Source organism: Lissotriton vulgaris, chromosome 2_1 (assembly GCF_964263255.1).
Source record: "Lissotriton vulgaris chromosome 2_1, aLisVul1.2, whole genome shotgun sequence".
In the NCBI taxonomy this organism is placed as follows: domain Eukaryota; kingdom Metazoa; phylum Chordata; class Amphibia; order Caudata; family Salamandridae; genus Lissotriton; species Lissotriton vulgaris.
This window is the reverse complement of record NC_141687.1, coordinates 1,692,465,080-1,692,490,378: the sequence shown is the minus strand read 5'-3', so window position 1 is coordinate 1,692,490,378 and position 25,299 is coordinate 1,692,465,080. Positions and strand designations below refer to the sequence as shown.

The 25,299-nt window shown below is 40.6% G+C and overlaps 2 protein-coding genes across 2 annotated transcripts in view; both read right to left on the bottom strand.

The window, feature by feature from the left end:
- LOC147733112 (uromodulin-like) overlaps positions 1–25,299 on the bottom strand; it is a 584,922-nt gene that overhangs the window by 114,368 nt on the left and 445,255 nt on the right. The gene's annotated exons all lie outside the window — the stretch shown is intronic.
- LOC147733114 (uromodulin-like) overlaps positions 1–25,299 on the bottom strand; it is a 198,384-nt gene that overhangs the window by 90,355 nt on the left and 82,730 nt on the right. Inside the window, exon 4 of the mRNA XM_086959037.1 lies at positions 17,893–17,994. Within this exon, the coding sequence (XP_086815163.1) occupies positions 17,893–17,994 (102 nt within the window). The remainder of the gene's footprint in view (positions 1–17,892; positions 17,995–25,299) is intronic.

Sequence of the window (25,299 nt, the reverse complement as noted above, 5' to 3'; positions counted from 1 at the left end):
TGGCCCAAACTCCACTTATGAGTAAACACACAAAGGTAAACATAAACAGAACAGATAATAGCATGCTACAGTCAACTGAAAAAAGGAAAACAGAGTGACAATCATACAAACAAATGGAAACTATGGGTCCTTTTAAAGAATTTTTATAATGAAAAAAGTTTGCAAGCTGAATACAAGCACTGTGTGGGCGAAATCAAAAAATGGTAAAAGAGGTAGGGAAGGAGATGGACAATTGGAGCTGCGTACTAACCACACAAAACTCACCTGGGAGTTTCCTGCAGGCAGATGTCCTAGAACCAAACAGATCACTTACAGGTACACATGTTCGGTGTAAACATTATCCAGCAAAAGGTTGCCTTTAACCAAGAATGTTTATCTTTGCCGCACAAAGCTTACCAGAAAGGTGATAGTAAGGACACAAACAGGTTGAATGTGATACGAAAACATTCAGACACAGAACTGAAGAGAAATTGGATATTTAAAGTGAAAGTGCCACAAGGAAAGGATGAGCCGAACACTGGGTTTGCTCTCTGCGAGTCTGCAAAGCTCGCATACACATTCTGACATGAAAAAGAAACCCTGTGAAAGAAACTATACAATGTAAAGCAGTGATCAGATCAGACATTCGTGCTGTGATGAACACGCTACGCTGATGAGTCCAGTGTTAAGTCCAGCACGAAATATGTGGCACAATCTGGGCTACGTCATCTGCTTGAGGCTCTCCTCAGTCAAGGCATTGGTCAGTGATGGAAAGGAACTACTTTGGTTGGATTACCTTCCGCGATATGCCTAGTCTGGTGTAGTATTGAGGTCCCATGCTTATGTATCATGCGTTCTCTATTATAATTCTTTGTTAGAATTGTTCTGATTCTTAGGAATTAAGAATCAGAACAATTACAGTATTCTTTGTATTTATAGCTGTACTTTGGAATGTTATGCCAGATACTACTGGCTGCTTTCTGCTTACCTGGGCCACATTGAAGTTGGCAGAATAAAGAGCATACTTTACATCCCTTATAACTACAAGCTCCTTACTTCATGAATTTGGTGAAGAGGATGGGATAATTGACTTAAAAATGCTGATCATAAGCCTTTAACTAAATTGCTTACTATGGATGGATTATCTAGGGATTCAGCAGGAATTGCTAGGCTTTCTATGCAACTTCAAGATTTTATCTATAATGTTCATTATGTTCCTGGAAGAAAATATTTCACCGCTGATTTTTTAAGTATTGAATTTGAATTAAATTGAATTGAATTGTTTATTTATTGTTCAGTTAGTTAAAACCATAACAATGTAACAAACTCTAATTTTAAAAGATCCACTTCGCATAAAAGTTGCATGTCTTTAAAAACATTGAATCTTAAAATTTATGTCACTATAAAATACATTTCATGAGTAACCTTTACTCGAATTTAACTTTCAGTTCTTTCTAGTGAATATGTAAAAATGGTATCAATTTACAGTTCATTTGGGGGTTTGTGGAGTCTAGTCCACTTATGATAGCTGTCCTGCACGACTTTATGCCTCTATCCTGAAATGCTCGCCGTAATATTGTGGATCGTGCTGGTTTCAATGTCTTAAAGTAACATACAAGATGAATCAGATCTTCCTTTTTATAACCACAATGCCGGCATTTTTCATTTTCCTTTAGTTTCCAATGAGGGGCATCTGCAAGAGTAGGGAATTTTCCGAACCTTAATGTCATTAATTTCCTCTTTACGTAAATGGAATAAGTGGAGTCCAAGTAGGCCGCTTATTTCAGGGTTTTATAAGTATTGATCAATGTCCACGAGTGACTTCTTGTACGAAAAAGCTCTTTGTCAGCCAGTAATGAGTGAAACCTTGCAGCCTTATTTATTGTTAATTTGAATGCTTGATAAGACATTTGTTTACTCCACAGCTCTCTTGTGCTTGTAATCTTTAAGGCATGTTCCAAAAATGTATGTACTGGCGAGTGTTTATCTTGTTCCATTTCCTGCCATAAGGATTCTTTAAGGCTATTTTTTTCTACATTTTGTTTTATTCGATACCATACTTTAATGTATGTGCACAGCCTGCCCAATGTTTGGTTCACTAGCCCAAGCTCCAAGTGCATCTGTGCTGGTGAGGCAGCTTCGTAAGTTGAAAAACCTTTTTGTAAATGCACCTTATTAGGTTGTGATTTTCTTCTTTTCATATTGTCTTTGTTTTTGGTCGCTTATTGGTTATTATTCGAGAAGGGGATAAGAGTTATAAAAGGGATTTAGTGGGGAAAAGGAAAGTTCTGGTATTCAGTAGAGAAGGAATTTAGAAAGAAAGAAAAAAAAAGAGATTCTACACATAATTGATCTTCTGTATTGTTAAGTCACGTGGGTAGAAAATATTGTTTAGGTTTCGGGCGGATTAGTGGGGGCTTGAGGAGGGGGTGCCATCTACTGGATTTGATCTGGTTAGACACACCAAGGGTTCTCCATTGGAGGGGGGAGGGTGTAGGGGGGTGCATAGGGGGTAAGGGGGGAAAATCAAACAAATCCTCATTTGCCAATTTTGTGTTTTTTGTTGTTGTAATGATCTGTTGCTGCTCTATGTTGTGCTGCTAAGCTTGTTATGGTTAAGACAGGATATTGGCATCTTTTGCCTCCATTTGGCGTTGGGTAGGGTCTGGATTGGATCGTATGAGAAATGTTAAAGTATTATCCTGGAGCGTTAATGGCCTTTGCACCAAACCTAGGGCTGGAAAGTTGCTGCAATATCTTCATGATACGGATGCGCAGGTTATTATACTCCAGGAGACTCACTTGACCCAGCTCTAAATGGATGAACTGGTAAAGAAAAATAAGTGGATCGACCTAGCAGTCTCTACTTCCCAATCTATGAATACTAGGGGGGTGTCTTTGATCTTTAAGAGACAGTTAAAAGCTAGGTTGACTTCTTATAGGGTGGACCCAGGTGGCAGATGGGTTATCGCCTCACTTTTTATTTTGGGTGTTCAAGTCACAGTGGTAGGCTATTATGGCCCTAATCTGGACAATTCCTCTGTACTGGAGTCAATCTCTCCCACCTTTTGTCCTTCCCTGAGCCAATCATATTTGCTGGGGATTTTAATATTGTGTTGGACCCAGTATTGGACAAATCACATAACAACCGGTCCTTGATCCCTTCAAAATCCAGGACTTTCTTACTAAATGCAATGAAACAGTTTGGGTATGTGGACATCTGGAGGGTATGGTCGGGTAAGCGGCAGGGTGTCTCTTTTAGGAACTACAAATATCATCATCAGTCACGTATTGACTTTGTATTAATCAGCCAGAGACTAGTAGAATCCGTAAAAAGCATTAAATACCTCCCTCTGCACTTATCCGACCATTCAGCTGTAGCTATGGAGCTTGTAATGCCTCTCAAAGCACCAGCCAGGAGCTGGTCATTTGATTGCTCATTGCTTTCTCAACCCGATGATGCCCTGTTTCTTAAAACCGAAGTTCAGAATTTTCTACGGGTAAATGTGGGATCGGCGGACAATAGAGTAGTATGGGACTCTTTGAAAGCATTTTTAAGAGGCCTTATCACAGGCAAGGTGTCCTATAGAAGAAGGGAGTACAGTGAGGCAGTAGTTTCTGTAGAGGCGGAAATAGCTAAGACCCAACTTGATATTGATGCCAATTTGGCTTCTCCAGATGCTATCCTGACCCCCCTTCACAGTAAGCTACTCTCTTTAAAGGTCCAATTAAGTTCAGTCTTAAACCAGGGACTCCAAGAAAGATGGGAGGCCAGTAAGATTGCCCACTTTCAATATGGGGAGTGTGCAGGGAAGTTAATGGCATGGAAAGCCAAAACGGACCAGGTCCGCAATAACATTGAATAAATCACCATTAATAATGTTTCAGTCTCTTCAGATGGTGATATTAGACAGGCCTTTAGGGAGTTTTTTCAATCCATCTATCAGGAGGATAAGAACTCGGATCCGGAATATATTAAGGATTGGTTAAGCCAAGTTACTCTCCCGGCTCTATCTACTGAATAGAGTGAGATCTTGGACAGTGAAATCTCTGAGGAAGAAGTTAGGAATACTATTCAAAATGCTAAAAAGGGGAAGGAGGCGGGGCCTGATGGCCTTCCTGCTGAAATCTATAGAGTATTGGAGCAAGAACTAGTCTCCTTCCTGACAGTGCTGTTCAACCAAATCCTACAGGACGGCATGTGTCCCCCAGCATCCTGGGACAGTGCTTCTATAACACTGGTTTTAAAACCAGGGAAGCCACCTTCATCATGTGGTTCGTATAGACCCATTTCGATCCTGAATGTGGATTATAAAATCTTTGCCACAGTCCTTGCTAAGTGGTTGGCACCAGTAGCCCCTGAGATATTACATTCAGATCAGAAGGGGTTTGTGAAGGGCCGGCAGCTATATGAATTAACCTTTGATTTAATAGGGGCCATGGATATAGCATCACTGGAGTCCCTTCTTTTTGCTGTTCTTACGTTAGACGCTACCAAGGCCTTCGACAGGGTGAATTGGCTCTACCTGTTGGAGGCCTTGGCTAAGTTCAATATTGGTGGGCGATTTCATCGGGCAATTGGTCTCTTATATCAGAACCCCAAGGCCTGTATTTTGGTTAATGGCGCACTAACTGGCCCTTTTAACATCTCGAGGGGAACAAGGCAGGGCTGCCCGCTCTCCCCGCTACTATTTGATTTATACATTGAGCAAACATCTCCCCGCTACTATTTGATTTATACATTGAGCCGTTTGCTCAATGTTTAAGGGACAACGTTAACATCAAGGGGTTCGTGTATAGGGGATGGGAGAGAAAGGTGGCCCTGTACGTGGACGATATACTTGTCTTCACGTCGGAGGCTCATACGGCTCTTCCTGTAATCCTTAAGGTGGCTTCGGAATTTGGGGAAGTGTCTGGGTATGAGGTTAATGCTTCTAAGACGGAGATGATGATGTGGAACGTGGATCAAAATTCACTGAGCACCACTATTCGTCCTGTCTCTAAGATGTGCTATTTGGGCCTTAGTATTGTTAAGGATATTAACCAGATTGCCACAATAAATTTTACAGCGGTGGCAAAAGATTGTCGTAAATTGCTGCAGTCTTGGGCACAACTCCCGTTATCATTATTGGGAAGGGTAAATTTAATTAAAATTATTATTTTGCCTAAGATTTCTTTTTTGTTTAACACTATTCCTTTATATTTTGATCCACTTTTAATAAAAACATTACAGGCCGAAATTAGTACATTCATTTGGAATAAACATCTTCCAAGGATTTCCTGGAAGAAACTCAGGAGACGTAGAGAAAAGGGGGGCTTGCAGCACCAGATCTTCAGATTTATGCATGGGCCTTCCAGCTGACCCATGCTAGAATGCTGTTAAAAAAGCCGTTAGTTTCTGGGACAGGGTTATTGTTTTCCACATTGCTTAAGGGAGAGGGAGTAAGCCAGTCAGGTTTTTTATTTACATTTGGGGATCCCAAGTTCCTTAAAATGATTAAATAGAAGATTCTACACGTGATGGCAAAAATCTGGGCCCAGGAAACTAAATCTATAAAAAATAGGGTATTACAGCAGTAGGACGCTTTTATGGGATCTTCCTGAGAGCCCGGCTTGGCTGGGAGATAGTCTTGCAGTCCCGATCAAAGAAGCTGGGGTAGAAGTTTGGGGCTACCTATTTTTGGACGGGGATCTGCTCCCTTGGGAGTGTTTGAGACACAAAATTGGTCTAAATTTGGCAAGGCTTAAATATATGCAAATAGCTAGCTGGTCCCGTGCATATATTTCCTGACCTACCTGAGCAAGCAAATTTCCCTTAAGAGGGCATAGTCATTTAATATCTCTCTTGGTGGATACATTTCCCGCCAAAAAGGAAATTTCAATATGGTACAACTTGATCTTGGAGGAATCGGATGGCGCATTCCTGTTACCAGATGAACTTTGGTCTCCATTTATGAGTGACTGTAACGTACAAGAACTTTGGAGTACATTGTCTAAGATGCTTTAGGATACTGTTAAACCGGCGTGGCTATGTTGAAACCACCTTTTTACAATCCATGGAGCCTACTATTCCCCTTTAAGGCTCTCGAAATTCGCTCAGGGGAGAGTAATAGCTTGTCCTAAATGTGGTTTGGTGGCAGCCCCTGATTCCCATATGTTTTTTGAATGCCCCCACTTGTCTACTTTTTAGGAGGCCTTAAGTAGGATTCTCTCATCATCTCTGGACTCCAACATAGTCCTTGACCTGCCTCTTGTGATTTTTGGAATACTAGAGGGGGTTCAAAGTCCGGCAAAGAAGTTAGGGCCCGATGTAGGTGTCCATTTACCGACCGGTAAGGCCCGATTTAGGCTGTTACCGACCTGTAAATGGTCATTTGAGATGTAGGGGCCCTTTTTTACCGATTCGGTAAATTTACCGAATCGGTAAATTTACCGAATCAGAAAAATACTGAATCAGTATTTTTACCGATTCGGTAACTTGGAGATGTAGGTGGGACTCACAGAATCGGTATTTTACCACCCAATCCAATTGGGTGGTAAAATACCGAATACAGGTGTGCATGCACACCTGTGTCATGTGGCAGACAGACATGCCCTTAGGGCATGTCTGTGTGCCACATGTCACTCGTGCCTGAATTCGAGGTGCTACAGGGTGTCAAAGTGACACCCCCTGCACCCTTGCAAGATTCAGTATTTACCGAATAGGTAAATACCAATTCGGTAATGCCCATTGATTCCTATGGGCTTCAATGCCCATAGGAATCAATGGGCATTACCGATTCGGTATTTACAGAATCGGTAAATACCGAATCAGAACGATTTGCTATTTACCGTATCTGAAATACCTACATCACCCCCCCCTCCATTTTACCACTTCTTAAATACCGAATCGGTATGATTCGGTATTTATGAAGTGGTAAAATGAATTTACCTATCTCGGGCCCTTAGTCTTTTATTCCATCTCGCTTGCCAGAAGGGAGATTTGTAAAAAATGGAAAGATCCTCTACCTCCCTCTATTGAAGACTGGTGCGCTTTGACATTTCAGGTTTCCAGATTAGATCTGGTTAGGTCAGGAAATCCAAATAAAAGAGTTTTTTGGAATTTGTTGAATTGGGCTCAATAGACATTGAGGGTTCTTTTTTCTTTTTTCCGCGGGTCCAATGATTATGCCACTATGACCCAACTTTTGGGCAATGCCGTGTCCCGGTTGTTGAATCGAGATATTCTGGCTGTAATCCCCCACCTTCCTTTTGGTCTTAAGTGGTTGATCATGTGTGGTAGAAGCAGTAATGCTGAGGGATGAGGACGGATACGCTATTTCTGTCCCTGCCAGTTGCTAAAAACTGAGGCAGCATGTCGCGTATATACTCATTGGCTGCACCACAAAAAACCTAGGTGGCAAATGAGGACCAAAAAAAAGAACAAACTCTAATTTTAAAAGAACCACTTCGCATAAAAGTTACATGTCTTTAAAAACATTGAATCTTAAAATTTATGTGACTATAAAATACATTTCATGAGTAACCTTTACTCGAATTTAACTTTCAGTTCTTGCTAGTGAATACGTAAACATTTTATCAATTTACTGTTCATTTGGGGGTCAGTGGAGTCTAATACACTTATCATAGCTATCCTGCACGACTTTATGCCTCTATCCTGAAATGCTCGCCGTAATATTGTGGATCGTGCTGGTTGCAATGTCTTAAAGTGACATACAAGATGAATCAGATCTTCCTTTTCATAACCACAATGCCGGCAGTTTTCATTTTCCTTTAGTTTCCAATGAGGGGCGTCCGCAAGAGTAGGGAATTTTCCGAACCTTAATGTCATTAATTTCCTCCTTACGTAAATGGAATAAGTGGAGTCCAAGTAGGCCGCTTATTTCTGGGTTTTATAAGTATTGATCAATGTCCACGAGTGACTTCTTGTACGAAAAAGCTCTTTGTCAGCCAGTAATGAGTGAAACCTTGCAGCCTTATTTATTGTTAATTTGAATGCTTGGTAAGACATTTGTTTACTCCACGGCTCTCTTGTGCATGTAATCGTTAAGGCATGTTCCAAAAATGTATGTGCTGGAGAGTGTTTATCTTGTTCCATTTCCTGCCATAAGGATTCATTAAGGCCATTTTTGTCTACATTTTGTTTTATTTGATACCATACTTTAATGTATGTGTACAGCCTGCCCAATGTTTGGTTCACTAGCCCAAACTCCAAGCGCATCTGCGCTGGTGAGGCAGTCTTCAGAAGTTGAAGAACCTTTTTGTAAATGCACGTTATTAGGTTGTTTAGGGTTTCTGCATCATTACCATGCATTGCAGCACTGGTGTATGCTAGTGTTGGCAGAGCTTTAGCCGAAATTATCGTTAGTAATGGTTTCAAGGATGGACCCTCCAGTTTCTTTGCAAGTGTTTTGAGCACGTATGTTAGAGGCCCTTCTCGCCGTCTCATGCATTTTTTCTGATCACGAACGAAAGATTATCATCAATAAAAAATCCCAAATATTTATAGCATGACACTTTCTCCAGCAGATTATCCTTTAATCTAATACGTTGAGTCGAGGCTGTTCGATTTGTAATAAGCATCATTTTGGTTTTTGAGAAATTTTATACCAGATTGTTTGCCGACAGAAATTCAGATAGTTCATTTAATAATCTTATCAAGCCTACCTTAGTCAAGCTTAAGAGAACAAAATCATCTGCGTAGGCAAGATGCGATAATTGAAGTTTTCCTAATTTTGGTGAGTGTGAATTAATGCCATCTAGCTGTCTTGAGATGTCTGAGAAAAATAAATTAAAAAGGTGCGGAGCTAGCACACACCCTTGTTTTAGACCCATGTAGGTATACCCTTTCCTTGATAATCTAGCTCCATTTCCAAGTTTCATGCGTACCTAGGTATCTGTATAGAATAGTAGTAGACCTTTCAATATTCTGTCTGGTATGCCCCAGGATTTTAGTTTGGACCACATGAGTTTCCAATCGACACTGTCAAAGGCAGCTTTTAGGTCAATGTAACACAGATGGAGATCTTGTTTTCTATTTTTGCATCTTTCAGCGATCACTGCAAGCGACAGAATATTTGTAGTTGTTCCAATACCCTTCCTTAATCAAGTTTGGTTAATTGGTATTAGGTTACATTCACTAGACCAATCAGCTAGATCTTTAAGGATTAATGAGGCAAAGTATTTTGCTTCAACATCCTGTAAGACGATTACAGTCATTTTTTGGACTCGACCTATCACCACCTTTATAAATAGGGGTAATGATTGATCCCTGCCAACTTTCTGGGATTTGATTGATTAATTCTACATCAGTGTAGAGTTTCCCTAGGATCAGGCTCCAGTACTCCGAGTCGTGTGTAAACGTAGCCTGGGGAATGCCATTTGGGCCCAGAGTGCCGTCACTTCTGCCTTTTTTTATTATGTTTGTTATTTCGTCTGTTGTGTATTTTGCTCCAGTGATCTGCATTTTCATTCCATTTTCACTAATGTTCTTCACAGTTGGTAAATGGAAGTTGTCCATATCATGGGGTTGTTCTTCTTTAAATTTATCCCTGAAAAAGTTAACCCACTCCTGCTCGTGTATGTGCGAAGTTAAGATGTTTCGTGGTCTCCACAAGTTGTTATTGTCTGCCAGAATTTATTTAGATTTGAATGTCTCAAGTTGTAAATTAATTTAGACAAGAAACTCTCTACCTTCTCTTTATTAAATTCCCATATTCTTTTTTTGAATTGTATTCTCATTCCAGCATACGCCTTTAGATTTGTCCTGTTGCAGTTTCCTTTGAGCTTTTCTTAGTTCTTTCTTTAGCGCCTGCACATCTTTTGGTAGACTTCTTGTCTGGTCACTGCTTTTGACCCCAATTTCTGACACCTTCATAGTTTTTGCTAGTTTATTTAGGAATAGCGACCAGGCTTATATTCTGTTAATATGTTCTGAAGTTAATTCGGCCAAGGTGCTCTTTATTGTTAAAAACAAGTCTATTTTGTTTGTGTTTGTCCATTTCAAGCATCTTAGATTAAGTGTGGTAATTTCACCCTCAAGATAATTAGTAGATTGATGTCTGGGTGTGTCTAGATTGAAGATGACATGCTGTATTGAATGATCACTCAAAGGTGTAAACTCTATGTAAAAGCGAGCTAATATTGTTAATAAGGGAAGGGTTACAAGTTTGAAGTCTAACGTCGAATGTGCCCTTGATCCGTAATATGTTTTTTCCGGAGGGCGATCGTCATCATTTCTTCCATTGAGGACGTGCATGCTTTGAAATTCAATATCTGTTACTAGTTGCTGACCAATACGGTCAGTATGATTGATCCCCGTATTGTGTTGCTGTGGTACACACCAGAATGAGTTGTCTGCAGTTAAGATTTCATCATTATCTGACGTGAATATCAAATTTGAATTAAAGTCACCTGTTACTATTATATTCCAGGTCGTGTCATCGCAACGTAGTCTTGATATTGTTTTAATTAGAATGGTGTTTTGCTTCCTTTTTATTTGAGCCTTTGGTTGTGTATAATAATTGATTAATATTATCGTCTTACTTATTTTTTAGTTTTGATCTGAAAGTTTTATAATTTGTATACTGGGATCCGGGGATTTCAACAGTTCTGTTAATATTTTTAGCGCTGTTGATACATACACAGTCAATCCTTCTATTGCCCTGCCATAATGCCTACTTATTTCCCCTGCTCCGGTGTAGTGGGTATGTGATCAAGTTTCTTGCAGGGCTATGATGTCACAGTCAGCCCACTGCTTGAGCAGGAGGCCAGCATCAAGTAGTCGCCTGGCTCCTGCTATATTCCAAGATATCATATGTTTTACATTTATTTCTGCAGTGGAAACCGTAGCTCCCTTTTGTCAGACACATTGGTTGTTCAGAGTACTGGGTAGACAGTTCCATTCATCTTGATTTGAGTCACTTTACCCATTTTCTTTTTTTATTGATATTACCGCCGTTTGAGGTGCATCACTACTGCCTTTTGCAGTATGTAAAATTGAATATACCTGTACCGCATTTTTCTTAAGATTTATTATCCTTTTTATGTTCTGCTGCTTGATTTCTCTCAATGAGAATGGATAACGCGGTTCTGCAGGTGTTTCTAATTGAATGCCCCAGGCTGAGAATAGTTTAGAGCTGCTTAGTATTAGCTGTGCTAACTCCGGTGTCTGCCATGTTGTTAATGTACATTCTTTTGTTGTGTTTATTTTTCCTGGGAGAAATTGCACAGTAGCAAGATCAGACATATTTATATGTTTTCGTTCCTGTATTTCTGCCAGGAGCTTCAAGATGTTACCTCTGTTTAAAGTATCACAGTTTCCCTGCGTTTCGTATTCCGGAGACTATATCAGCTGAAGATCTATCTGGTCTTTGGTTGTTCTTCCTATTATGGTATCTTTATCCTTCATTCTCTTAATCTGTGTTTTGACTTGGTTGGGGATGCAGACACTATGTTGCACGCATTCTAGACATTGCTGCCTGGTTTATTTAGGATTTTGAGGAGATGCCAGAGAACGTTGAGGGTCCTCTTTAAGCACAGGCGAATTTTGCGAATTCGCAATCTGCGAATTTGCGGATTTGCGAATTTGCGATCCGCAAAATTCACGAATTTGTGCGATTTTGCGGATTTTTTTATTTTTGCGTGTTCGCGGGGCGCTATGCGTGTTCACGGGGGGGGTTTTGTGCGGCCGCGATGCGCCCTCTGGTTCATCACTGCCACCCTCTGCCATTCTGCCCTCTGCCCCACTCGTTGTTGTGCCCTTGTGTCCCTTGCCCCACTCGTTTTTGTGCCATTCTGTCCTCTGCCCCACTCGTTGTTGTGCCCTTGTGCCCCTTGCCCCACTCGGTTTTGTGCCATTCTGCCCTCTGCCCCTCTCGTTGTTGTGCCCTTGTGCCCGTTGCCCCATTCGTTTTTGTGCCATTCTGCCCTCTGCCCCACTCGTTGTTGTGCCCTTGTACCCCTTGCCCCACTCATTTTTGTGCCATTCTGCCCTCTGCCCCACTCCTTGTTGTGCCCTTGTGCCCCTTGCCCCACTCGTTTTTGTGCCATTCTGCCCTCTGCCCCACTCCTTGTTGCGCCCTTGTGCCCCTTGCCCCACTCGTTTTTGTGCCATTCAGCCCTCTGCCCCACTCGATGCTGTGCCCTTGTGCCCCTTGCCCCACTCGCTTTTGTGCCATTCAGCCCTCTGCCCCACTCGATGCTGTGCCCTTGTGCCCCTTGCCCCACTCGTTTTTGTGCCATTCTGCTCTCTGCCCCACTCATTGTTGTACCCTTGTACCCCTTGCCCCACTCGTTTCTGTGCCATTCAGCCCTCTGCCCCACTTGTTGCTGTGCCCTTGTGCCCCTTGCCCCACTCGTTTATGTGCCATTCTGCCCTCTGCCCCACTTGTTGTTGTGCCCTTGTACCCCTTGCCCCACTCGTTTTTGTGCCCTTGTGCCCCTTGCCCCACTTGATGCTGTGCCCTTCTGCCCTCTGCCCCACTCTGTGACCTTCTGCCCTCTGCCCCACTCCTGTTTTATTTTAGAATGGCACCGGCAACCTGCCAGTGCCATTCTAAAATAGTTACTAAGTTAGCTTCATCAGGAAGCACTAATAGATAAAATAAAGCAGGTGCTCGAGCACATGCATTTTATCTATTAGTGCTTCCTGTTGAAGCTAACTTAGTAACTATTTTAGAATGGTGCTGGCAGCTTGCCGGCGCCGTTGTAAAATAGTTACAAGCTTGAAGCTTGAACTTTTGCCCCCCGGATCCGTTCCGTTCGCGAATTTGCGGATTTTTGGCAAATTTGCGGGAATTCGCAGATCGCGAATTTGCAGAAAATCCGCAAAATCCGCGAGCGGAACGGATTTTACGCCCATGCTTAGTCCTCTTCTTTTACTAAATGGCAAGTTAAGGACCTTGAATTTACTTTCTCAGCATATGTAATTCTCCTTACTTTAGAGTTCCAATCGTTAGAGTCAGTAGGTTTGTAGGTTACCGCTAAGGCCCTCTGTTCCTGGATAGTGGGAAGAGTGGCTTGCTTTATTTTAACTCCCCTTTTTGACACATTTAGAATGTCCTCTTTTTCATCCTTACTCTTACCGGCTTCTTCCTCAGTTCTATTTTCATTTTTGTGTAACCATATCGATAAAGGCATTTTGTCCTTCCCGGCTTATTGCTATTAGCTATGTTGTTTAATTCATTATATGATGTACTGTTATCTTCTTGCTTTACTTTTGCAGCTACAGGTTGTTCCATTAACTTAATTTTTTTAGGACATTGAGGTGATTCTGGTGTGCAATCCCCGGATTCCCTTGTAATGGTCTTATTGGTATATTTCCCAGAGGCTTCCACTTTGTTTATCATAGTTTCCTTAGTTTCTTTATAGAGAAGGTTTTCATCTCTTGTATTTGTATCCTGCGTTGATTCTGAAGGCTGTTCCTCTTGAGGTGCATCTGCTGTTGTTGTGACAAAGATGGGGTATACCTTTTTATCTGCATGGGTGTTAAATTTGTTTACCCCTTTCTGTCTTTCTTTTTTGCCTTCTAGATTGTGGCCTTGGTTTTTCTGGTTGTTCAGCTATAACGCTCTGATTAATTTGCTATGCTTTCTCCATCACAATAGTGTTAGTTTGAGGTTCTTTTATTTGATCATGGTTAATTTTTGCTAGTCCCTGTACGCTATTTTGAATGGTATTTTCCTCAATTGTTGATGGAGACGTGGACTCCAGGTTGTCCACTGGTAAGGCTAAGCGCTTGTTAAAACAGAGTATCTGTTCCATTATTTTTGGTAAAAAAAACCACTAATTTATCTATTATAGGTCCACATGTACAGCTTGATTCCTGCGGTGAGTAAACTGATTGTACTCTTTTTATTAATTTTGTTAAGTCTTCAAGTTTTGTATTTTTCCAGCTATGTGTGATGCAATGATATTCATTAGGTCTATCTGTATGTTCAGCTTATCTGACTGCATTATCAGCGTTGCTGAAGATATTTGAAGTGCCTGTAGGGCTTGTGAGATTAATTCAGTTAGTCCGTTTTTGTGCAAATCATATTGGCTAGCTTCTTAACCCTGCTCAGCTGTGTTTGTAAGGTCATTGTTTGGCTTTTTAGCTGTGCTGTAGGGAGTGCTTTTGCCATAAATTGTAATTGAAGCTGATGGTGGATCATGATGTAGATGTTCCAAATTAATGTTAGTATCACTGGTGTCACTTCCATTTGCGTGCACTGTTACCGTTGTTAAGATGATATTACTTGAAGGGTGAGTTCCTATCGGACTTTTTTTGTCTCGGAGTTCTACTTCCTCTTATTTGCTTAAGTCTAATGTCTCAATGAAATTTTGAGTTGGGATTTCTGCTAATTTTGTTAAGATGTTTTTTGTGTTTGAATCCACCCCTTCCCCCCTGATTTACCCATTGCAATATTTTTTGTGGGGCTAAAGGGGTCATTAGACCCAATGTTTCTCCTGGTTTAGCACAGCGAGATGAAGCAGGATCCTTTAAAATATTGAAGTCTTGAGTTTTGCATTGTTTTTTTATTTAGTAATGATTTTTCAAACATAGAAGCAATAGGAGAGATCAGTGGGCTCCTTGTCGTAGAAGTAGAGGTACCCCCCTTTGCTGTTGCTTTTACTGGCTTGCTGCCTTTTTTCACCTTGGCCAGGCCTTTTTGTGTGGCTGCTCGTTCTTCATGAGCCTTCCTCACCCTGCCTGATCACATTTCCAAATTTGGTTGATGTAAATTGAGCAGGAAGTCAGTTCGACAGGCAACGTAAAAGCTTGCGAGCCACCTTTTAGAAGTTCTGCAGCTCCGAACTCGCTTTCACCACTTCAGATGAGTACAAGGTTTTAACATAGCAGGGCTAATAGAGGGTTGATAGTGAGTCTATACAGGAACAACAGGGTCAGATTAGGTGAAATGCTGTGTGTCTCCTGAGTCCCTTCACTCAACCCACTTCTGCCACCTGTAGCTCACGGCTTGCCTATGCCCCCAGTGCTCCAGACCGTCTTTGATACACAAGGGGTGGAGTGGAGGGGGAGGGGTGAGGGGGAGGTACGGTATGTGACGTGAACACAAGTCCCAAGTCCCAATTGGATAGATATGCCACTTGCTTTTTCCTGGTGCTCACCTTTCAACTACAGCTCTCAGCTACAGCTACAGCTGCAGCATCATGACAGAGAGTCATGGTCGCAGTATTGTGGCATGGCTTTGGTTGTGGGTTTGGTTGTGCAGCTGATATTTGTTTTTTTCCAGATTTTTCTGGTGAGGTGGGTTTCCACTCCACTCCACTGAGCAGGCAGTGACAGGCGAAGAGCACACACCCACACAGCCCCTGAGCAGCGGTGGTAATGGGGCGGTGGCGGCAGTCACGGCCCTTCTAATGAGCCCAGCAGCTCACCTCGCCACCTCTCTGCCTCCGCTCTGCCCCCGCCCTTGACAGGGCATTGCAGGCAGAGCAGATAAGGCAAACTGCAGACTGTTGGCCACACCCTACCGTACCGCTGAAGGTGTCGCTGAAGGCTGAACGCATCGGGACACAAGCAGTAAGCGGCGGCAATGGTATTAGCACGGCGATATCATGGCACCTCGTAACAGGCCCAGCAGCTCACCTCGCCTCGCCTTGCCGTCCTCGCTCTCTCCCAGTCAGCCTTTCTACGACAACCTCCGATAGACGCACTCCTCCCGATCGACGCACTCCTTCCGATGCTGCCAATGAGATTTTTTAAGTAGATTATCACTGCCACTCAGGGAAATTGATATAAATCCTTGGAATAATGTTTGTGTTGCAATTATTTTTTCTATTGATGAAGAGAAAGGTTTACAAAGAGCTGAATGGGAGAAAGCTCAAGATCTTCATGAAAAGCTCAAACTTGGCAGACTAAAAGTTCAAAATGGTTGGGGTTCTATTAAATCTGAACTTCTTGGTGAAATTAAAGCATTTTGGGAGGTTAGGAATGAATTAGGTGTTGATGGCTTGTTTGTCATGAGAGGAGATACAATTATACCTCCTTTTTGTTTAAGAAAAAAGATCATTTCTTTGTGTCATGAGGGCCATAGTAGCATTATTCGCACTGAAAGAAATGTTAAGTCATAGTATTGGTGGCCAAAAATTGACATAGCAAATGAAAGGTTTGAGAGGTCTTGCAGTGAATGTGAGTGTGCAGGCAAGTCACAGAAAACTCTTAATCCTCCTTTGAGCTCCTTAGGTTCTCCTTCTCATCCTTGGGATGATTTGGCATTGGACATTATGGTTCCAATCTTATGGAGTGATGGTTCATCCAAATATATTCTTGTAGACTTGTTTCCCAAATGGTTTGAACTCAAGGTTGTTAGTAAAGCTGACACCTCTAATATCATTGACTTTTTAGGTAGTTTTTTTATTCGTGAAGATTTTCAAGAAACTATTCTCACCGATAATGGTGTTCAATTTAAGTCATTTCAGATGAAGGAGTTTCTTGATGGGGCTAGTATTTCGCATCCATTTTCTGCAATCTATTACTCCAGGGGAAATGGTGCTGTGGAAAGGGTAAATCAAAGGTGTTACAATCGGTCATTCAAGGTAAAAACTATTTAGATTGTGAACTTATGAAAATGCTTTGGACCTACAGAGTTACCAGTCATGATTCCATTGGTGAGAGTCCTTTTGGTGTGATGAGGGTCGCACACCTTATTCCAAGGTCAATCCTGGCTGGATGAATAGAAGCAAACAAGTAAACGGGGATGCAGAAAGAATCTAGAGCTGAATTTTAGCTTCTCAACGTAAAAACAAAGAAAATGTTGATAAGAAACATTGTGTTTGTGATGTTAAGTTGTGTGGTGACCAATGGGTTCATGTGAAGTCAAGTAAGAAGGTTGCTAAAGGTCAAAGCAAGTTTAGTTCTCCTATACAAATTAAAAAATGTATGAACAACACCATTAAATTATCTGATGGTAGTGTGTATCACATTAATTGCTTATCGCTTGTTAAAAATATTCAGGATCTTTCTCTCAAATACTCCAAACATTTCACACCTTCAGATAATTAATGGTGGATTAGTATTCATCCTCTTCTGATTCTATGTCAAAAGTTTGTATTCAGAGTGAGGATGGTTTGCATGGTTTTTCTACTGATGGCATTTCTACTGGTAGTTGCTCTGATTCTAGAGCTGCTGCTGTTGATTGTGAGTTTACGGAGCGAGAGCTAGTACGTTTGGTAGAAGCATTGTAAAACCTAAGCGACTTGAAGACAATGTTTGTGAATCCTAAATATATCTCATTGTACTTTTACTTTTGTTTATTTTTTTATTTTTTTGTTTTGATCTGTAAGAAAGAGGATGTGTAGTTTTGGGGTCTAATGCTTATGTGTTCTCTCATACAGTTCCTTGTTGGAATTTTTCTGATTCTTAGGAATTAAGAATCAGACCAATTGCAGTTCTCCTTGTATTTATAGCTGTGTTTTGGAATGTTATGCCCGATGCTGCTGGCTGCTTGTTACTCTGTTGACCTGGGCCACATTGAGGTTGCATAAATAAAGAAAATACTTAACAACCCTTCTGACCACAAGCTCTTTGTTTCATCTGGTCATAAAATGTGCGTGACAGAAGGGGAGCCAATAAGCCAAGAGTGATGGAGTTCGTCCACACCAGCGATAGAAGAGGGACGACCAATATCCAGTTACTGTAAGCATATGTGCATGTTGTGAGTTGTGTAATGGGGGATATTGTTGCGTCGACAGAGAGATAAAGCTGTCTCTTGTCAGAACCTTGAATGTGTCTTCATAGGTAATGCACTTATTGGAAAAATAAAATGGTTGTAAACCATTTTGGACATCATAGAGTAATAGTGATCAAATGCCTGTTTTGACAATGCACGCACACTGACATTTTAAAATGATTTCATCATAATATTATACTCGAAGAAGAAACACACAGTGAGAGAAATTGAAACTTACTCGCATGTAGGTACATGGTTTCATTGCATCTGCACTCCCCAATCCCCGCATTGTCATAGCACTCCTCATCACTACCACACTCAGGTTCACAATTCAGCTCCTCTGAAATAGAAGAAAACAATAGATGTGAAGCATGGGTACACTCTGGGAATATTAGTAAAACTTAATACCAACGCTGACAAATACAACACCAAAACAGTTTTTAAGTGGTTTTTGTGTGCTACTTCCCACCCTCACTTGTGGGCCATATTATCAAGAAAGGGCGATAAATTATCGCTGCTTTTATCGGCAGGAAACTGCCGCTAAATCAGCGATAATGGGCTTGATAACAGGCACTTGTGATTTCCCATAGAAGCCCAGGTTCTGGTGTTAACCTTTTAGTCTTTGCACCAACACGTGGCTTGAAAACACAATCTCGGGTTTGTATAATGAAATGCTATCATCTCACTTTACAGCCTTTTCAATTAACCATTGAGCAACACATTAGGAAGCCCCAACAAATAATCACAAGAGAATCTTAAATTACTTCCAACCTTCTCTTATACCCATGTACTGATAAACCAATTGGCATAGCATTTTCATAAAGCAGTGCTTTAGCGTATTCAGTGTGAACATTTGTTGTGTTTGTACAGTTTAATTTTGGCACTGGCAGTCGCTGATTTATCAGGATTAACTGGTTATAGGGCCTGAAACTGGACGTCAATTCTTCTGCCTGCACACATACACATCTAGCTGGGAGATGTCATATGCATTTGGAAGTGGTTGTGTTTGCAACCTTCCACAATAAAGCACACAATGTCCAAGAGGAAACATTAGACACAGTATCGCCCATAAATCAGAAGTAGCTCTGAGACCACTTGTAGCTTGACCTCACCAAACACAAAACAACACCCCAATTGACACAAAAAATGTATTGCTCCAAAGCAACACACAAAAACATCAACCATACACTGCTTAGTTAGATGTACACTGTCGACTCTAATAGCAGCCTATAGTTTCAATTAACTCACAAACATACTTCAAGCCAGACCCATACACAAACTATTTTCCCCAAATGGCATGTACCCAAAAAGGTCTAGTCTGCGAGCTCCTCTTACCAAACACAAGTAACCACAATAATACATGAGGTTCTGCAATCCCTTTATAAACAAGTGACTGCTTTATAATTGGCGACTTGTGACAAAAGACGTCAGAACTCTACTATCATAAGTTATAAAAGTCCAGTTCAGATGTCACAATTCCTGCTGCGAGCAGCGGAGGTGAAAGGCAGATCAGGTCATGGAGCACTTGTAATGAAAGGCACACGTGGAGAACATGCATCATATTTGTTTTTTTAAATAGTGTTTATTTTGGCAAAGACACAGCGCGAAGCTCGGATTTAGGTATCTTGGGGCAGATTTACAAGCCCCTTGCCCACTTTTGCGTCACATTTAACATGGGAAAAGTGATGCAAAAGTGGTGCAAGGGGCTTGTAAATCTGCCCCCTTGTATTTGAATCAGGACAATGGCATGAAACATTGCGGTTAATCTAGCGGCCCACGCACTGACAAACATTCCTTTTTGGTTTTTTTAATTTTAAAGATTTTTTTTTTCAGAGCCAGTAAAGAAAAGAAAAGCAATCATAATACAGAGTACATATTCAAATTGTCAAGTAAACAAATGAGAAGAAAAAATAAAAAAATAAGAGAAAAAAAAACAAGAAAAACAAAAAATACATGTAAACGGACAACATAGCCGTAAGCAGTTCTAATAAATATATGGTTAAACCCCATTTTTCCACCTTATTAGAGGCAGCCATATCGCCTCTCCACGCTTAGCGGCTTTGGGTCCTCGAGTGGCCTAAATAGCATTCTCAAGATTAAAGATCACAAGTAGACGTGTGAGCCACATTTGAAAACTTGGAGGCTCGTTGTCTTTCCACCTTGCTGCCAATATAATTCTAAAGACAGCGGTTCCAATAAATAACAGTGTTTCCTCATTTGATTTTAAATTAAGTGAATTATCGTATCCAAGCAATGTGGCAGATGCAGGAACTTTGTAACCAAACACCTCTTCCAAGAAATCGGATATCATTCTTTTAACAATAGTTAACTCTCTGCATTCACTAAACATGTGGATTAGTGTTGCTGGGCCAAGGAGGCATCTGGGACAGTGATCGTTCTCTCTCTTACCCCATGCAAATAGCTTTGCCGGGGTGTAATAGAGACTGAAGATAGTTTTGTACATCTGAGCTTTAAGGCTAGATGACAAGAGAAGACAATTCGTTAATTCTAGGGTTCTATTAATATCAATATCGGGATTTGCAAGTTTTTCCGCCCAGGTTACTTTTGTTTTTTATAAATCGTCTTGGAGTTTTTCCATAAAACAGCCATAGATTGAACCAATTCTAGTTGTTTTTCAGGCAACAGCCTCGACGATATAATTTGTTCCCGTACAGAGACGGGGTGCTTTTACTTTAAGTATAGTATATACTTGGACAAATTTAATGTAGTCGGCGTTAGACAGTTGATATTTTGTCTGTAGATCTCTAAAGGTAGTTTCATAATTTTGCAGCAAAAAGTCCCCAATAGTATTAATTCCTAATGACTCCCATTTTTTTTAAATGACATCAAACCCGAGACCCAAAAATAGATTAGAGTGCCAGAGAGGCACTCTATTTATTGTGGGTATCTGCATATATTTTGTCATTTTAGTCCATATTAGCCAAGCATTGGAGATGGTTTTAAATTTAGTCTTTTTGTAGTAGCTTGTTTCCACTTGCCTCAAAAAAAGGCCCTTAGCTCTCTGCCCTAGTGCTAACTCGTAGATTGACAGAATCAGTACAGCTTCGGTGTCATCTGAAGGGGGGATAGAGTATAGAAGTGGACTCATTTGTTGGAGAAATGAGGCCCAAAAATAGAATAGCATATTTGGGATCGCTAGTCCTCCCCAATTTTGGGGGAGTGAGAGGAGTTTGAGGGACCTCCTGATCTTACCCTACTGCCACATGAACTTTGACATGCAGGATTCAAGAGTTTTTAAAATGTTCTCTTCAAGGATCAGTGGGATAGCTCGAAAGAGATACAAAGCTCTTGGAAGGACTTTCATTTTTTGAAAATTACCCCTACCGATGATTGAAAGTTGTAAGTTGTTTACACGGTCCAGATCTTTCCTGATATTATTCAATAATGGCTCATAGTTAATTTTAGGAATAAGTTTGACATCGGGACAAATGCTAACGCCCAGGTATGTAGCTTTATTAGATCTCCTATAGTCTGTACAGATCGTATTATCTGTACAGAGCAAAATTGTCTTCCCTTTATTTAAGGAATATCCGGAGTAGTATCCATACGTATTTGTTAGATTTTTTATTTCTGTCATTGATTCTCTGGAATCAGGTGTAAATATAGCAATGTCGTCGGCATAAGCCAAAACCTTGGTTTCAAATTGACCAGTTATAACGGGTGTAATTATTTGATCTTCCAGGAATTTTAGGATAAAGGGATTTATGTATAGAGCAAATAGAATTGGCGAGCACGGGCATCCTTGCCTTGTACCTCTTGATATGTTGATAATACCTGATTCAGAGCCCATAATCTGTAGTTTTGCCGTTAGGCCGCTATACATAGCTTTGATGGATTGAGTAAATTTAGGGCCGAAATTATTTCGTTCTAGGACTGCCCAGAGGAAGTTCCAAGAAACACGATCGAAGACTTTTTCCGCATCAAGTAGGATCATCGACATCTGGCCCCCTGTTGCAGCCATGATATCAAAAAGGGCAATAGCCCTACCGGTATGGTTGGTGGTTCCTTTTCCTGGAATAAATCCATGCTGCAACGGGGAGACCAGACGTTCGATGACCCTACCGAGCCGAATGGCCATAACTTTGGCATATAATTTGGAGTCAGAATTAATTAACGAGATTGGACGATAGGATGTGATTCGTCTGGGAGTTTCCCTTTTTTAGGAAAAACAATAATATTGGTCTCCTTCCATGAAGCTGGAGGGTTACCGCTCTATTGGATCCCGAGAAACAAATCAAGGATCAGAGGTCGATATACTGGCTCAAAATCTTATACAGTTCTAGGGGAATTTTGTCTGGGCCTGCCGCTTTTCCGGAGGCAAGTGAGGACAGAGCAAGCTGTACTTCCAAAGTGGGTAATTTCGTTTTCAAGATCCTCGCGGGTAGTGCTATCTAAAATACTAAATGCCTATTCATTATTCCTTTGTTTGCGTGCCCTAGCTTGAAAGCTCATTGTCTCACCTCTTAGTGCGGCTTTGAAACAATACCACACAACATTCCTTGAGGCACTATACCGGTTAATATAAAAAAATTATTGGGTCCATCTAACAATGTGATTAATGTAAGCTTTTTTGATGAGGAGTTTGCGGTCAAACGTCCAGGCCTGGTGCGTTCTAGTTGTAGTTGAAATACTAATTGTGAGAAAAAATGCATTATGGTGGATATGATTTTTGCAAGTTTGATAATCGTGGCTTGCAAGGTTAGGTCAGATGATAAAAACATGTAATCTATCCAGAAGTGTTTACAATGAGGGCAGGAAAAATATGTATATCCAGGATCTGGGTGATTCTTGGTATTCCATATATCAACCAGGCCCAGGCTGCCCATAAGCCTGCCAATTTCCCTAAAAACTCGTGGCTTACGTCCAGTATATTTTGAGTGTGGGTGTTTATTATTTGTTAGGTCATAATAAACACCTAACAAACATACCTCTTTGAAGTAATGATGCTAGTCTCTACTTACCTATTGCAGAAATGTTAATTTAGGCGGGGTCAATGTTAAGCAAGGACTATCCACTAAATTAATTTAAGTATTTATTTATGCTGTAAGCACCACAGGTAATAGAGAACAGACAGTTTGAGCACCCTTCCTACTCCACCGACTCCTCGGACAAACTGTCCTCACAATCTAGAACTTTCAGTGTAACTAGGGAGCAGCCCGAGAAGGAGCATTCAAGAGTACACAATACACAAAATATCTTCCCCGAAACCAAAATATATGAAAAACAAATAAATTAATTATAAAAACACAGTAACATAATACAAAATATTAATATGAATGCAAGATTAGACAACATTAAAGTATCAAGGTAAAACATATTAACCAATGTGAAAATGAATACAAAGCTATAGAGTATCAAGATCACATTCATAGTCAGATAACCATTTAGGTTTACATCTTACACGTCTGCCAAACTCAGAGGATTTATCAATGCTGGTTTCGGGCAAAGTGTTGCTTGCTCCTGTTAAAGTATTGCTGCAACAGCCTTCAACGGAAGACTCCTCAAGCAATGTAATTCCACAACCACTTTCAACATTTTCATTCAATAAACTCTCATCAGCATCTTGTCTCACCACGCTTTAAGAATTACCAACAGCTTTGTTCATAGTTATGCTATCTGCGATACTATCACAAATGTCATAATCATAAACAAGTCTAACTTCTTAGTGAACTTATTATCCCTTGATAAATCTTGATTAACCACAGCAATTCTTTTTAAATTCCAAACTTTGCCATCACTTAATAAAACAGCATTGCGTAACACCGTCACCACAGTTAATGGCTCAAAAAATTAACTCTTATGATAGCACCATTCCAGTCGGGAATGGCGACCCCAGACGCACACTGGATAGAACAATTTCTCTGAATTTGATATGTTTTCAAAATAAAGTTTTATTTAGAGCATTACATTTTTCTTGATGCAATCCTTAATTCTTCACATGATTTATGAATCAAAATTAGAATTGGCCCAATGCATTTCGAGCAATGCTGCCCTTCATCAGGGTATTGCTTTTCTACAAAAAGTTGAAACACAACCGTCATATATTCGTAATCAATTGCATATCAGTATCATAATAGTGTGACTTGCGTGTTATTAAACGAACATGTGTAAATGACTTTCATCAGTATCCACAAACATCATAGTTAACTCTGAACATAAACATAAATACGCAATTTTTATAAATGTACATAAAGCATTACTAATCATGTATAATTTGCGGCCACACAAGTCATAAAAATTCATAAAATAACTCGGTTTAATGCATGTAATAATGAGATGATTTAACAAAAACAAGTGTCCTGCGAGCAATGGATCGGAGAGTAAATGAGCGGGATTAAATCAGCACTAAAAAAACATGTGTCCTGCGAGCAAATGGATCGGAAAGTAAATGACCAGGATTAAATGAGCACTAAACATACCTTCCAAGTTGATGGAAGTATTTTGCCAATGTATTAAATCGATGCGTTTGAGCCCAAGACAGCTAACCTGTGGTAAATGAAAAGTTTTTTAAAAAAGTTATGCGTACCAGAAACGGTGTATCTCAAGTCAGGTAGTGTAGTAACGGTCGTACCTGAGAATGTAGAAAGCCACCATCAGGCTAGGGCGTAAACTGTGTCGCTCGGGTTCACAAACCTTACTCTGTAAAAAGAACCGAAACGGTTCAATTTCAAGTACTGATACCAGGCGAAATTGACTAACAATCTAACAAAGTGTGGGGATGCTCTTAGCACTCACCTAATGTCTGGCGTTTCAGTAGACACCGGGGTGGTCCTGCCGTGTGTTTGGAAAAATGTTTAGCGAGATTTTTCGCCGAAGTCGGACGTATAACCTTCCCAACCCGGAAATGGTGTATGAAAATGAGAAACGAAATAGGGACACTGTGTAGTTTCCGGGCAAGAACGGAAAAACGAGCACTGAGTAGTTTCTAAAAAATAGAAAAGATGAACAAAGGGTGTTCAAATAAGAAAGCGCAATGTATGAAATCTATTCGAGTATGTACATAAACAAGTTAAAGAGCCACATACAAAAATGCGTATCATATGTCAAAGTGTCAAAGTCTTCATGAGTCAAGAAATTATAAGTCAAGAAATTACAGTGTAACATGTCAAGTACTCGTAATCAATCAAAAGCGCAGTTCATATTGTTCAAGACACTTGAGGCGCTATCATAAGCATTACTTCAACCTCCAAGACTCAGAAGGAGGAACTCAGGTAGCACCTAACCACTTGTTTGTACTATTTCACCCCAAATTTAAAACTTCGTGTGTGAGAATGTTCAGCTTTCATTCATTGTCTTCACCATTCTGAGTCACAAGAACCTACGCACCACCAATTAAACAAAATGCAATTTGATGACATCATCAAGATTACGGATGAAAGAGCTCAAACTTTCCGATTCACGGAAGATGACACACAACGAATATACTCGTTAATAGAGGAGTGTGAAACCGCATCACCTGGCACAGGATCCAAAGAAAGCAACATCAAACAGCTTCTTTACATGTCAAAGAAAATCGTCAATCAAAAATTACACGCAAGCACGCTAATACGGTACCACAAAGTTCAAAAAATCCCCCGAGGGTTACGTATCTTGCTCAAATCAACATTGTGTAAAAATAATTCAA